This window comes from Arachis hypogaea, chromosome 14 (genome assembly GCF_003086295.3).
Source record: "Arachis hypogaea cultivar Tifrunner chromosome 14, arahy.Tifrunner.gnm2.J5K5, whole genome shotgun sequence".
Taxonomy (NCBI): domain Eukaryota; kingdom Viridiplantae; phylum Streptophyta; class Magnoliopsida; order Fabales; family Fabaceae; genus Arachis; species Arachis hypogaea.
Genome location: NC_092049.1, coordinates 119,074,124 through 119,090,485, shown reverse-complemented (window position 1 = coordinate 119,090,485; position 16,362 = coordinate 119,074,124). Strand labels below are relative to the sequence as shown.

General features: G+C 38.0%; 1 protein-coding gene across 1 annotated transcript; it reads right to left on the bottom strand.

The window, feature by feature from the left end:
- Positions 1-15,024: 15,024 nt before the first annotated feature.
- On the bottom strand, positions 15,025-16,065 carry LOC112743016 (uncharacterized). The gene has a single exon (XM_025792250.1). The coding sequence runs from the start codon at positions 16,063-16,065 to the stop codon at positions 15,025-15,027; it is 1,041 nt and encodes a 346-aa protein (XP_025648035.1).
- Between the last annotated feature and the right edge of the window lie 297 nt (positions 16,066-16,362).

Genomic DNA, 16,362 nt, shown 5'->3' with positions numbered 1-16,362 from the left:
AAGAGTTCTCCTAAGATTTTTGCCCCTCTCTCAACTTCCTTTCAACGTCACTTGTTTCTTATGCCTTCCTCTCCGCGGTAACTCGCTTTCTGATCCTCTTCCTACGCCGTGTTTGTTCTCTGATCCTCTCCATTTGCGCGGTTGCTCATTCTCCCCTGCACCGTGCTATCTTCAACGTCGCAATACGCTGCGCTGCCGCTGTTACACTCAGGTCGACCACTTCATTGTTTTTTGTCGCCTCTCTGTTCCTCTTCTTCACCAGCGACTCTGATTTCTGTCCTTCTCCCTCCACCTCTATCTCTGCGACCTACTCCTTTAAGGTTCCATTTTATTTTTATTTTTATTTTACTTTATTTCCTTTTCTATGAAAATTTTATGTGAATTTAAATGTTCTTCGTATGGCAGAATATGCCTTCTGAAAAGTGTGCAAATGTGTAATTTTCATTGACAATAAATTTATTTATGAGTTTAATAGTTTTACTTGAATGTTGTTTTAATTTTAAAAGAATTTCATAATAAACCAGTGAAAAGTTTTAAAATGGATTAGGAGTCTTTGATCATGCTTGAATGATTGAATTTGATTGTTGTAATTTGGTTGGTAGAAACTATTTTAATTTTTAATTGAATAAAATTCCTATTTTTTTTATTTGAAATTTAACCTCTGTTGTAAAACTAGGACAATGATTCTGAAGAGCCAAAATTTAATACATGATGTTTTGTATGAGAGAATTCACATTGGATTAGGAGTAGAAACAATAAACAACATAAGCGATAGTAGCTTATAACAAACTGTGCTACCTTGCCTCAAAATATATGAGAATTGCTTAACTGTGTTATTATTCTATACATCACTTCTCAAACATAATCTTAGATATATCTTTTTCTAATTAAAATTGATTTTTGCTTTAACTTTGAAACTCTGATCTCAAAAGTTGGTGTTAAGAGTGGTTTAGTTAGGATATCAACTACTTAAGGGAGTGGAGTTGAGTAACACTAATCGAATGAAGATCAAGCATAAAGTGCTTGGTTTATTGTAGAGAAGAGAAATTACAACTAAAAACACTAAACTTAAAGTGGTTAACCTTACTATAGAAGAATTAATGAACTAGTTGATTTGCAATTGCTATCCCATTATCATTTTTCTTGTCAAATTTTTAACTTTGTATACTTTAGAAGTTCTTAAGTCCCCAATGCTTAATTAAGCTATTACCTTTTTTAATTTATTGTGTTTTTCTATCTCTTTATCCATTTGATTTTGGTCTTATTCAATTTAGGGTGTATATGCTGTTTGTTGACAATATCAAATACAACATCGACATTCTGTGACAACGGATGTATTTGAGGGCTCCACGAATATTTTGAAGAATCGTGAAAATTATAGTAAAGTATCTTTTTTTTTATTCCTAGGTTTTATTATTCTGGGTCTTGGAACATCAAAGCTTACTGATGAACGATATTCTCTTGTTCGGTTTAGAATTTCCTCAAATGAATGAAATCTCGTTGTAAAGTATAGTTTCCAAACCAATCAAGAGTCCTCTCATGCAAAAATTTAGGTTGTCACTAGTAACAAACCCCAAATAAAATTATAACCGGAGTATTTGGACTCCGGGTCGTCTCCTTAGGAACCAATGGAGTGCATGTGTATTGGCTATAGAAGGGAAAAAAAAAAGGGGGTTTTGGTTGATGATCGACAAGGAATTTAATTGTGCATGGAAAGTAACTCAAGCAAACAATTAAAAGAAGCAATTAAGGAAGAGAGACATTCATGGCATTGAATTGAGATCTTAGGCTTTCTATCCTAGTCATGCACGATTAATTTATCTTGTTTAGTTAACTCACACATCGGGAGAATGTCAAACAAGACCAATTAATCGAGTCACAGTTATAAACAAGAATTTATCTCATTACGTCATCTCCAACAAATAGGGAGAAAGTCTAACGAGACTAGCTAGTCTCAATCCAAAAGTCCTAACCCATTTACTAATCAGATTAGCAAAAGGTTAGCGTTAATGGAAACAATACTAGCTAACAATTCTGAATCACCAACGTAAGTTGGGTTTTCATGACTCAAGATCGCCCAATTACTCTTTCCAAGCCAAGAATGCTCACAATCTACTCTAAGGTCCAACTAAGCATTTTGTCAAACACTTGGTGGGTAGTAAAGAAAAGCTTAGTGAAAGTGCAAGAATTGTAAATCTACTAACTATCAATTGCAAGAAATGTAAAATCACAATCCAAATCAACATCAATTAAAGAAACATCAACATTAAAATTGCATTAAATATAAACAAATCCAACATGAGTTCATCATCACAAAAAAGAGCAAAAGGGAAGATTAACATAAAAACTAAGAGAATTATGATGTAGAAAAGAGACATTATAGAAGAAACTAAATAAGATCAAGCAGTTAAACATGAAAATAAAATAATCTAACCTAATCCTAACCTAATTCTAGAGAGAAGAGAGAGCTTCTCTCTCTAGAAACTAACTAAAGACTCATGTTGGCTAAACTAATTGCTCTCCCTTTGCTTGGACTTCAATTCTGCATGAAATACACTCAGAAACAAGTTGGATTTGGGCCTGGGCAGCTCAGAAATCGCCCCAGCATTTTGCCATTAAGTGGGCCAAGTAAGAGTATCGGCGCGCGCACGCCATGTGCGCGTGCGCGTCGCTGGCAAATTCCTAATCTGTGCGGAAGCGGTATGTGCGCGGGCGCGTCCTTGTGAAAAACCACTTTTGCGCGTGCGCGCCTTGTACGCGTGCGCGTCCGTTGATACATTCCAAATCTTTGTTTCTTCATGCACTCTCCTCTTTGTATGCTTTTCTTCTCATTTCTTCCATCCAATACTTGCCTTATGAACCTGAAATTACTTAACAAACACATCAAGGCATCGAATGGAATTAAAGTGGATCTAAAATCACCAAATTAGGGCCTAAAAAGCATGTTTTTACATTTAAGCATAATTCAAGGGAGAATTACAAAACCATGCTATTCCATTGAATAAATGTGGGAAAAGGTGAATAAATCCCCCAAAATAAGCACAAAATAAACCATGAAATCGGGGTTTATCAAATCTCGCCACACTTAAACTAAGCATGTCCTCATGCTAAAATTAAGAAAGAAGCAAGGGGTATCACATTTATTCAATGCAAACTACTAACTAAATGCAATCTATCTATGTGCAAGTTATCTACATGAATGCAATGGCTCAGTCAAAACAAGTTAATTTCCAAGAGTACATACATAAGCACAAGGGCTAGGGTATTAGCAATCAAGCAAACCACAATTGGATTGAATCATCGAAAGAGTTTACAAACTTGCAAGAGCAGATTATTAAGGGTGGAAACATGTAATTGAGCGATCGAACCCTCACCGGATATGTATCCGCTCTAGGCACTCAAGCGTATAGGGTTGATTTACTCAATTCTCCCCTAATCATGCTTTCCAAGATTTGTTTTTTTCATCTAACAATCAACAATCAAATCATGCATGCATACAATTATCATGAGGGCTTTCCCATAGGTTGTAATGGGACTAGGGTCAAGGTAGGTTGCATATGGTCAAGTGAGCTAGAAATTCGAATCTTTGATTAACTTAAACTTCCCACCTAACCTATGATAATCTATACAATTCTAAACAAACCTAACTACCCATTCTTCATTTTTTCACACACTCATGCATTCTCTTTTTGATCATCACACATATGCATTGGCTCTTATTGAACTTCAACTTGGGGTATTTTGTCCCCTTTTTATTACAAATTTTATATTATAAATTTTTTTTAAGTATATGTACAAGGATATCAATGCATACGATTTTACATTTGATTACTACATGAGTATGTACCCAATTCCCAAGATTTTTCAACAAAAATACAAGAACACTTTTATCTCTACCCAATGTTCCCAACTCTCCCAAAATCAAATAATGAACACTCTCACTAGCCTAAGCTAATCAAAGATCCAAACAAGGGATATTTATTGTTTTTCACTTAGGTTTGTAATGTGCTACAATTAAGAATAAGTGGGTTAAGCATAGGCTCAAAATTGGCTAACAATGAAAGATAAAAGATAGGCTATTTGGGTAAGTGAGCTATTTGAACAATGGCCTCAATCATTTAAATGCATGTATACACAAAGTAATGGATATAAAGAATCAAACAAATCAAAGATTACAATTATAGAGAGAGAATAATGCACACAAGAATGAAAATAAGTGGTTATATATGATGTAACCACACAATTAGGCTCAAACCTCACATGCTTGTGTTCTTAGCTCAAAACATGATCCACAAAGTATATATTTCAAGCAAGTTCTACAAAAAATTTTTCAACCAATTGAGGTGGTGCCCTAAAAATGAGTTTCTTGGAAATTTTCATCATATTGATTGAGCTTATTCTAATGCAAAATTGTGATTTAGAAAAAAAATTTTAAAATTTTTCTAGTTTATCCCTTTTTCAATCAAAACACATTTCTTCTATAAGAAGGGTCAACTAGATTTTCAGCAATCCATTAATTTTCTAATCACAACCAACAACTAAGATGCAAAATATATATATATATATATATATATATATATATATATATATATATATATATATATATATATATATATATATATATATACTAAAAGTGTGCAACAACCAAAATAAGAGTGTCTACAAAAGCATAACTATGTACAGTAATCCCAAAATGATCTAAAACATAAAGTGCGGAATAAAACAAAATAGAGTAGCAGCGAATAGAAATAAAAGTCTGAAAGTTCACCACATAAGTGCAAACACCGGTCACGAACGGTGACCTCCCCACACTTTAGAATTTAGCATCGTCCTCGATGCTACTACGGAAGCTCGGAATGGGGGTCAACTATCGCACCAGGCTGTGGCTCATGCTCAGGCTCGGGTGGTGGAACTGGAGGTGGCACTGGCTGTGGCTCAGGAATGTCATGCTGGACCTCAGGAGTGGTGTTCTGCATCTCTGGTGGTGCCTCCTGCTGTATCGGCTCCTCACCATGCTCCTCCTCCAGATCCTGCTCATCAGAAGTGGGGGACTCTGGAAGTGGAGGGAGCTCGATACCCTGTGATGCAGCCGCCTGGTCTAAGCGGTCGAGGCGTCGCATGACACGATGCTCGAAGCGCTCCATGAAGCGAAGAAGGTGCTGCACTAACAGATAGGTCAGCTCAGGTGCTGATGGTGGTGCAGGTGCTGCTATGGAGGATGAAGGTCTAGCCGCCTCGGCTACCGCTCTAGCTCGAGAACGGCGGCTAGTCGGGGGCTTCTCGTGCACCCATAGACCCCAGGGAATAGTAACTTCCTTGTCATCGTCATCTGGAGGTGGTGGTGTCACGTCATCGTCCTCCCATGGGACATCAGCTAGCTCAGCTAAGCTAGTAATCAGTGTCGAAAACGGTAGCAAGCCACGGATATGAGCTCTCCACATTCTATGCCTAATCAACTGGGGGAAATACACCTCCTTCCCCTCCATGACACACCCAATTAGAACTAGCATATCCATCGAAATCTCTGAGAAGTGAGTGGTAGGAAAGACATAGTGGGCAAATATCTGCTGTCAGGTCCTAGCCTCCCTAGTCAGATATGCAAATAGCATTCCCTTGGGATTCGTGGTGCTCGAATCCATCACCCAGGAGGCATCTGGTGTAGCAATCACGCGCTTAAGTGCCTCATAGTCAAAAGTCATGGAGAGGAGAGCTACCTCTGCCTGCTGGTAGGCACAAGTCTCAGGAGTACCAACTCTGCAAAGCAGTGCATCCCTTATGGCATCCTCAGTGATCATAATCTCTCTACCCCTCAAGTGTACTGAATCCAAGCCTGGTCGGAAGAAGTTACAGTAAAATTCCCTGACCCACGAGATGTTAATCCGTCCCAAGTCTCTATCGACGAAATCCAATCCCAACTCAGAAATACGGGCATTTATGGCACGCCTCACATCATTGGGAAGATTCATCTTCTTCTCAATGTTCAGCTTTGTCTTTGCATAACGAGAAAGGCGTAGCTCGCAGTAGAGGTTTGGGAATTTAATCGAATCAGTGGATGGAAGTAACTGATTTTCTTTTTCTTCATCATTCATCGGATTCTTAGCATAGTTAGCATATGGTGAGGGTGTAGAGGTCTTAGAGCGCTTCCTCTTTTTGGAAGTAGCGGCTATAGCCTTTCCTTTATCCGACATCCTGAAAAACAGAAATAATATAGTATAAGCCTATAGCCAAGTAGATACAAAGCACTCGAAGCGAAGCATATTCATGAAGTGAATAAAGAAAGAAGATTCCTTGGAATGCAAGCAACGAAATACAGAATTCAAACCAAACTTCAAACCAAGAATTCAAACCATATTTTGCACATTATTCGTTAACTGAGTTCAGAAAGCACCATATCCAAAAGAATGACAAAAGAGTTAGGTTGAAAACCGAAAGAAGTCAGGTGATGAAACAAGTTAGAGTTAGAATTTAGTTTGAAAATTAGTGATATGGTGATTACCATCTCAATTCGAAAGTAAGGCACAAAACAAGGCAGTTAATAAGTTCACAATCATGAATTGCAACAAGTCATTGATGATGAAATATGATATTGCTAGAAAGCAACTAATAAGAAACAAACCATCAATCAATGTGAAGATCACGAAAATCACATGAATTTATGTTGGTAAAATCAATTCATCGAGGAGTGAACCAATCAAAAGGCGTGAATAACAAGCAATGGCCAATCGAAAAGCTTGTTCAACCATGCAATGCAAAGAAGTAAATCAGCATGAATAACAAGCAAGAATGTGAAAAGCATGACCAAAGAACTTGTTCTTGAAGAGTTTTCAAAAACCATTTAAGCAACAGTACTCTAGTTGAGCAGAATTTATCAACTAGGGACTGTTACATTCATCAAACAAGATCAACACAAAAACTGTGGTTAATGAAAATTCGGCAGCATTTCAGCAGCATATTGGCTAATTCCCAAATTTAAACAGTCGCAACAAATTCCGCATGGATTCATTAAGGAATCAGAAACACAGAAATCAGGTTTGAATCCATATGAGTGGGCGAACAAGCCAATAATGTAGCACAAACAGCAGCAAGCAGAGAAATAAAAAACAATTCAAATTAAATCAGCCAAGAAGCAGTTATGAACAGGTAAGCAGCCAATATCCATGAGTAAAGCAACTGTTAACAACAGCAAGCCAAACTTAGTTAATGACTGAATGGAAACAGCAATGTAACAGAGCAGTTCACACAGCAACAGAAATTCAAACAATGCCTAAATCCACTACTCAGCTCAGATTCTCTAACAACCTAATTCAAACTAAACTAACTAATCTTACCTAATCAAACTGATCCTAATTATGCTAATGCAATCAAAGTAAACAACAAAAGAAGAAGTAAAACAGGGGAGGGTTAGAACCTGGGTGCAGAGGCTGAACAGAGCAAGAGGGAGGAGAAGGTGAAGTGGAGTGGTGAGAGGGAGAACCAGCTACGATCAGCGGTGGAGCTTGCGCCGGCGACGATGGTAGCCACGGCGGTGCTGGTGGCGTAGAGGGCAGAGAGAGACAGAGAACAAAGGGGCAGTGAAAGAGAGAGGAAAAGTGAGAGAATAGAGAAAAGAGGGCGAGGCGATGGTGGTCGACGGGATTGGTACGCTCGCCGGAGGTGAGGTGGTTGATGGGAGAAGTTTGAAGATGGAGGGGGGAAAGAAAGAAATGAAACGTTGGAGAGAGAGGGGTGAGATGCGCGAATGCGCTAGGGCTCGCGTCTCTGGGGTAAGTGAAAATTCGAATCCACGCGCGCGCGCACTGTGCGTGTTCGCGTGGGTGGGCGAAATGGAAGAACGGCGCGAAAGCGCCATGCGCGCTTGCGCATAAATGAAGGAATCGGAATGTGCGCGGATGCGTAAGGTGCGTGTCGGCGCGGATGGGCTGGGCTCAGGGCACAAAAGGGGCCCAAAGTTGGCACAACTCTCGGGTCCTTTGGCCTGGATGATGCTAAGACGCATCGACGCGCGCGCGCACTGTGCGCATTCGCGTGGATGGCTTGAGGTTATTGGACGGGCGCGGAGGCGTGTAGTACACCAACGCGTAGAAAAAAGGGAACAGGGGGTGACGCGGACGCGTACAGCGCGCGTCTGCGTGGGTTGAGGCACAAAGTTGGTCCAAAAGTGGCGCAACTCTCTGGTTTTTGGCCCAAGGAACTAAAATACGCAGCCGACGCGCGCGCGCGCTTTGCGCTAGCGCGTGGCTTGCTATTCTTCCCCTCTTTTTTTTTTTTGAGCATCAAAGGATCTCATAACTTCCCATCTTTCTCTAAAATTCCAGCTAAGGTGTAAGATTAGGCACATTTTGAAACATAGGGACATTTTCAAACAACTTGAGAAAACTTGCAATTCAAGCAAAAACTCAATTCAAAGAAAAATTCATCCCTCATTAAAGCATAAAATGTATAAACACCTTAGTAAACAAAGAAAAAAATATATGTCAAGAAGTAAAGAAACTATATACAATGGAACCCTATTCATTCATTCATTATATCTACAAGAGAATGGAAAGAGTTTACGATGGTGGGGTGTCTCCCACCAAGCACTTTTAGTTTAAGTCCTTAAGTTGGACCTTGGGAGGCTCCTTGTTAAGGTGGCTTATGCTTGTACCCATCCTTGAACCTCCAAAAGTTCTTGTCCTTCAATCGGTTGTCAGAAGTTCTAACCTTTTTCATTAAGCTTTGGTGTGGTTCTTTCCAAGATGTGAGCTCCCGAGAATGACTACCATAGGATAATCCAGGATCCCATATCTTGTCCTCGCACTCATCTTCTAGTTGATTGTCTCGACTTTGTCCGGGCGACGAGAAAACAGAATTCTCATGGAAGCACCAAACTACTCTCCTAGACCCATTTAGTTTAGCATTACACCAATCCATGCTCTCTAATTTCGAGCTTCCCACAATAATGAGCCTAGATTTAGAACGCTAGCCACTAAACATCCTCCTTTTCCGCTTGATTCCACAAAGCGCCCTAAGTTGGCCATCCGTTTCGAGCAAACCATACTCAAGTGGGAAAATCAAGCTGAGAGTTAGAAGTTTTACCCACTCAAGCTGAGGATTGGATGACGAACTAGGTGGAGGAGTTCCCAAAGATCGTGATAAAGCATGCTCCACTCCCGTCCATCCTCTTCTAGAGGTTTCCATCACTTGGCGAGGTTCTTCAAGTTCCTCCTCATGCTAAGCTTCCTCAAGTTCATACTCCTCTTCACCAATTTCTTCTAGTTCTTCCCCCTCACTCTCATCGTAGATAGGAGGTCTAGTGAAGTCTACCTCATCATCAAGTCTAAGCAATTTGGGGAAGGACTCTTCAAACTCAAAAGGATCATATGTTAATTCGGAATCATCATAGGTAGGAGAGTTTGTTGCTTGGAACACTTCTTCCAGTTCTTCACTCGCATTAGGCCTTGGAGGTTGCAAATCCTCTTCAACCTTGCTTTCCAATGTACTGGAGAAGGGTTCAACAGGATCGTCAAGGAAATTGATCGAGGTGGGCAAAAAATCACTAGTGATGGAATCCACTTCTCTATCAATTTCCTTTAACTCATTGTTTACTCTCGCGATATTGCTCGTTTCTTTGATATTCTCTCCACACTCCTTGGAGGGGGGTTCCTCAACTTGGGATTCCTTTATGTACTCAACATGTCCTAAACATCCGCCCACTACTTCCTTTTGTTCGCTGATTCCTATCTTCTCCTCTTGTTGCGCTTCTTGCTTCAGTTCTTCTTCCTCACCATGAAGTTCCATGTTTATATCCTCACTAAGCTCCTGGGTTGTTTCTCCACATTCAACAGTGGGGGTACTTATGGCGCATGAGCTTAGGTGAGATGTTAGGTGACCCACGGCTTCTACTATGCCGGCCACCCTTACTCTTAACTCCTTGAACTTGGTTTCATCCTCCTCTTGTCGCCTCAAAATATGAGATTCAAGGTCTCTCAATTCTAACATGAAGGCTTCATCAGGAGGTGGCATTGGAAGAGAAAGTTCATCAGTTAGGGAAAGATTGTTGTAATCGGAAGGTGGTTCATATTGGTGAAGTTCTTGAGGTGGTGTATGTGGAATTTGTGGTTCTTGAGAGTATTGGGGTTGGGATGGTGGTTGTTCTACATGTGATTCTAATGGTGGTTGATATGGTGTGTATGAGTTATGGTCATATGGAGGTAAATGGTGGTATGAGACTTGTGAGTATGACGTGTGACTATATTGAGGATATGGCTCATAGGCATATGGTGGTGGTTCTTGAAAATCACAAGGGAATTCACCATAGCTAGTGGATTAATATGCATCATAGAACGGCTCTTCTTCATAGTGTATTGGTGGAGGTTGTTTCCATAGAGGTTGATCAAGTATTTGTGGCTCCTCCCACCCTTGATCTCCAATTCCTTGGTGCACATCCTCATTGAAGCTTTCATCTCCTACAACATAGTTTGAACTACACTCATAGCCAAAGTGAGAATTCACAGGGAAGTGGGAAATAAAAACAAAGAGCAATAAGAAATGAAGAAGACTAAATCCTAAAACTAGCAAAAATCAACAAATAAACTGAAGATAAAGCTATTCACAATATTTACAATAGCCAATTAACATAGCACCATTGGATTTCCCCGGCAACGGCGCTATTTTGATGAACGATATTCTCTTGTTCGGTTTAGAATTTCTTCAAATGAATGAAATCTCGTTATAAAGTATAGTTTCCAAACCAATCAAGAGTCCTCTCATGCAAAAATTTAGGTTGTCACTAGTAACAAACCCCAAATGAATTTATAACCGGAGTATTTGGACTCCGGGTCGTCTCCCTAGGAACCAATGGAGTGCATGTGTATTGGCTATAGAAGGGAAAAAAGGGGGTTTTGGTTGATGATCGACAAGGAATTTAATTGTGCATGGAAAGTAAATCAAGCAAACAATTAAAAGAAGCAATTAAGGAAGAGAGACATTCATGGCATTGAATTGAGATCTTAGGCTTTCTATCCTAGTCATGCACGATTAATTTATCTTGTTTAGTTAACTCACACATCGGGAGAATGTCAAACAAGACCAATTAATCGAGTCACAGTTATAAATAAGAATTTATCTCATTACGTCATCTCCAACAAATAGGGAGAAAGTCTAACGAGACTAGCTAGTCTCAATCCAAAAGTCCTAACCCATTTACTAATCAGATTAGCAAAAGGTTAGCGTTAATGGAAACAATACTAGCTAACAATTCTGAATCACCAACGTAAGTTGGGTTTTCATGACTCAAGATCGCCCAATCACTCTTTCCAAGCCAAGAATGCTCACAATCTACTCTAAGGTCCAACCAAGCATTTTGTCAAACACTTGGTGGGTAGTAAAGAAAAGCTTAGTGAAAGTGCAAGAATTGTAAATCTACTAACTATCAATTGCAAGAAATGTAAAATCACAATCCAAATCAACATCAATTAAAGAAACATCAACATTAAAATTGCATTAAATGTAAACAAATCCAACATGAGTTCATCATCACAAAAAAGAGGAAAAAGGGAAGATTAACATAAAAACTAAGAGAATTATGATGTAGAAAAGAGACATTATAGAAGAAACTAAATAAGATCAAGTAGTTAAACATGAAAATAAAATAATCTAACCTAATCCTAACCTAATTCTAGAGAGAAGAGAGAGCTTCTCTCTCTAGAAACTAACTAAAGACTCATGTTGGCTAAACTAATTGCTCTCCCTTTGCTTGGACTTCAATTCTGCATGAAATACACTTAGAAACAAGTTGGATTTGGGCCTAGGCAGCTCAGAAATCGCCCCCAACGTTTTGCCATTAAGTGGGCCAAGTAAGAGTATCGGCGCGCGCGCGCCATGTGCGCGTGCGCGTCGCTGGCAAATTCCTAATATGCGCGGAAGCGGTATGTGCGCGGGTGCGTCCTTGTGAAAAGCCACTTCTGCGCGTGCGTGCCTTGTACGCGTGCGCGTCTGTTGATACATTCCAAATCTTTGTTTCTTCATGTACTCTCCTCTTTGTATACTTTTCTTCTCATTTCTTCCATCCAATACTTCCTTATGAACCTGAAATTACTTAACAAACACATCAAGGCATCGAATGGAATTAAAGTGGATCTAAAATCACCAAATTAGGGCCTAAAAAGCATGTTTTTATATTTAAGCATAATTCAAGGGAGAATTACAAAACCATGCTATTCCATTGAATAAATGTGGGAAAAGGTGAATAAATCCCCCAAAATAAGCACAAAATAAACCACGAAATCGGAGTTTATCACTTACTCAGCTTTATGTTGTATAATTAGGATTCAACGTCACCAACAAGGCATGCTGTGTGAATTTGGGAATTACAAGGGTTGGATCGGGCACTTATCATCAGAAATGACATGCAGTCAATGCGATTTTAGCAAACAACATATGGAATGGTTGGCACATTAAAATGTGGCATCCTATGAACATGAAGGACATGAAAAAAATGATTGATTTGTAAAAAACTGTGTAGATATACATTAATGCTAGTTTAGGATATTATGATTTTTTACATATGTTGTTGTAAAAAACTGTGTAGATATACATAAGCTTGTACAATGAAAATCTCTTTTATTAATTACCTACCCCGATACTTTAGTTAAAAACTTGAAAATGAACCTATATTTTGTTTTGATTTGTCTTTTGTGTTCCAAAAAATTTTGTAAAATATAATATTCTTTTGTGACTAAATATTGGATCTCCTTTTAATATCTGTAAGCATAGTTTATTTAGTGGATCAAGTTGAAAGTAATTTTTACCTACAAAAATAACTTTGATTTGTTTGATCTTCTGAATCATAATGCTTAAGCTGTGACATTTTGTTTCAAAGTAGCAATTATGTTGTGTTTCTAATATGACGAATTTAGTTTAACATGCGGTTAATGTAAAAACATGAATAACAAGAAAGCGTATTTGTTTAAGTTAATGGATGAGACAATAGCTCTGTTTGGATTATTCAAGTCATGGAGTGCCATAAAAGCATTTGAAAAACCTTTAAACAAAGGAACCAACACGAATAACTCTATTTATCTATTTCTCCTCAAATAACCTCCATTCTTGACTTCAATTCCTTTAACAATCATCAAAACTCATTTTGGGAGTTCTTTACTTTCATTCTTATTCTAATTGAATACAAATTTGAAAAAAAAAATTACAAACACAGCAATGGTTCTAATGCACCATGCATCAGCTTAACAACATATATAACAATATTTGGCATTTACATTGACATTTAATAAGCTATATTCTGGCAATTCTCTCCCTACCATGTTGTAGCATGTAGTCTTTCTTTATTTCCTCCAGAACAGCATCATTAGTACTGTAAGAAAATAGAACAAATAGAAAAAGAAGTCCATTACTATATTTTCAAAACTAGAATTCTGATTGAGTGTGTATATAAAAGTAAGCCAATCATAATACCCTAAGATCAAATGATCAAGGTTCTGAAAACCGAACCGGTGATCGAACTGCTCTAGGCACTGGTTCACTGGTTCATAGGTTCAACCGGTTCGACCGTGGTTGAATCGAAAAAACCGTTTTATAATAAAATAATAAATAAAATATAAATAAGCACATGAAAATATAATTATAGTGTAATCTAAACTTTAAAATATCATTCAAATTAAAAGTACTACATAAACCAAAATGTTATAATCTCATTCAAATACAAATAACCAATCAAACATAACATAGCAGCATCAAAATGATCCAAGTTTGTCATCAATCATCAAAATCCTCCATAACTTGCTCCAGATTTGTGTCATTGATTTCATCACCTTCATTTCCACTACTTGGACCAGAAAAAGCAAGTGGTGCAGCATAAAATGTACTAGTACTACCACCACCACCACCTTGATCTAAATCAGCATCAATCTCATCTAAGAAAATATAACACATTATCAATAAATTAAAGATCAAAGCTATTGTAATTTATTTTCTGATCAATAAACTATAATACTCACCAAGCAAGTCTTCAATATTACTTGGAAGATCAGGCTCTTTTTCAACAACCTCTTCCGTCACCCAAAAATCAACCTTATCAATAGTTTCAATATCGATTGGATCATATTGCGACTTTTGCTTTCTTTTTTTTATTTCCTTCCTAACAAATTAAATACAATATATGATAAGCCTAGTATATTAGCTATACAAAATCTAATTATATGAAATGAAAGGATGAAATATATATTACCTGGATTTAAGACGCAAATTATATGTAACATACACAATATCACTTAGCCTATCATGCTCCAATCTATTCCTTCTTGTTGTATGAATTTGATCAAAAAGACTCCAATTCCTTTCACACCCTGAAGAAGCAGATGCTTGGCTAAGAATGCGAACTGCCATTTTTTGTAAACATGGAGCAGAACTACCAAACAACCTCCACCATTCATCTACAAATTACAATCCCATATCTCAAGTATTAGTTATCAAATTAAGGAAAACAAAACATAAAATAACTAAATAACTAAAGTTTATTATCAAACAGATATTATTACCAGGTTGAAGTTTTTTTGCAGCTGGAACAGCTTCAGGCCTATCAAAGCTTTCCTTTCGATCTCTATATAAGTGTATTTCTTTCATTGCCTCAACTGAATCTAAATTATTAACCTTGCAATACAATATAACAAGATCAAGTAAAGCTCGCATGACATCAGGTGATTCTCTATAATTTTTAGAAAAAAAGCAATCAGGATTCAAGAAATAGGCTGCTATGTGAAGATTTTTTTTTCAAATGTTTGTCCCATCTTGAGTCGATAATCTTTGTGTAAGGTTGATATGCAGTCTTCCTATGCTTGAACATTTCTTTGATTCTATTTTTTGACCTCAGCATACCTTCATAAACAATTCCCAATGATGGTTTATCATCGGCATCTACCAACCTCAGCAATTTAATCAACGGACTCACAATTTGGCATACAGTAAAACAATCATCCCAAAATTTATTGTCTAGGATAATTGCACTCACATCTCTACCATTAGCACTCCTTCCTAATTTTGTCCGGTAAAGTGTGTATCAACAACCAATTGTTGTAATTCCGATTTGCGCTTAAAGATACTCATCAATGTGAGGAAGACAGTGGCAAAACGAGTTGCACCTGGACGAACAATCTCCCTCCAATCAGGTTTTTGTCTTAGCCAGGACAAGAACACCGTATGATTATATACAAACACGGTAATCTTCGAAGCACGTGTTGCAAGGCTAGAAATATGTGGCATGCTGCTTATATCTTTTAGAATAAGATTCAAGCAATGAGCAGCACAAGGTGACCAGTGAATATTTTCAAATTTCTTATTAATAAGCCTACCAGCAGCAACATAATTCGCAGCATTATCGGTCACTACATGAACAACATTATCAGGTCCAATCCATTCAATCACCTCTGAAAATAAGTCGCACAAGCTTGAAGCATTTTTAACCATACTTGAGGCATCTACAGATTTCACAAAGCACAACCCTTTCGAACAATAAACCAAAAAATTAATCAACGTTCTTTGCCTTTGATCTGTCCAACCATCAGCCATGAGAGTACATCCAGTTTCTTTCCAAGCAGACCTATAGCTATCAACAACCATTTGACACTCCCTTTTGAGATCGGCTAATAAGTTAACCCTCAAAGAGTCATAAGAAGGACCTTTATAACCAGGCCCAAATCCAGCTACACCATCCAACGTATCTTGAAAAAAAGGTGACATAACCACATTGAATGGAATCCTACAATCCAAAAGCCATCTAGCCACTCGCTTATCAACTTCATGAAGCGCCTCTTTATTTTGAAACACGCTTTTCAGACTTGGTTGACTTCCCGGAGTTGTTCTTGGTGCAAACATAGGAGGAATAATGGTTTTTGCTTTCTTTTTTGGATCGCCTCCAACAACCTCCTTAGTTGGTAACTGACTCGGAGTTTGTTGTTCCTCTTGCGCTATTACTTCATCAATTGCATCCTCACACTCATCGGTACCCTCTTCGTTGAAACTTACTTTCCTTTTACTAGTTTTACTTTTTTGAATCTCTTTCAATAAACCTTCCATTTATTTTTCTACATCATACGGGACCTTAGAACACTTCTTAATGTCTCCACCTATCTTTGCCAAATGCTTTTTCATTCTATTAATTCCCCCGCCCCCAAAAGTACTCAGACAAAATAATCATTGGTAATGCGATTTTCCATTTATATTTTGTAAAGCAACGTATCTCTAAGCAGGATCAGTTTTCTCCCGAACACTAGAAGTTTGTGACTGATTTTCGTTACTCGCGGGAGGAAGAGAACGTTCATTTGAAGCAAAATTATTTTCAGCATTATTATTCCTAGGTAGGTCTTGGTTGAT

Coding starts and splice junctions, on each gene's coding strand:
- LOC112743016 (XM_025792250.1), bottom strand. CDS start 16,065: ATGGAAGGTTTATTGAAAGAGATTCAAAAAAGTAAAACTAGTAAAAGG.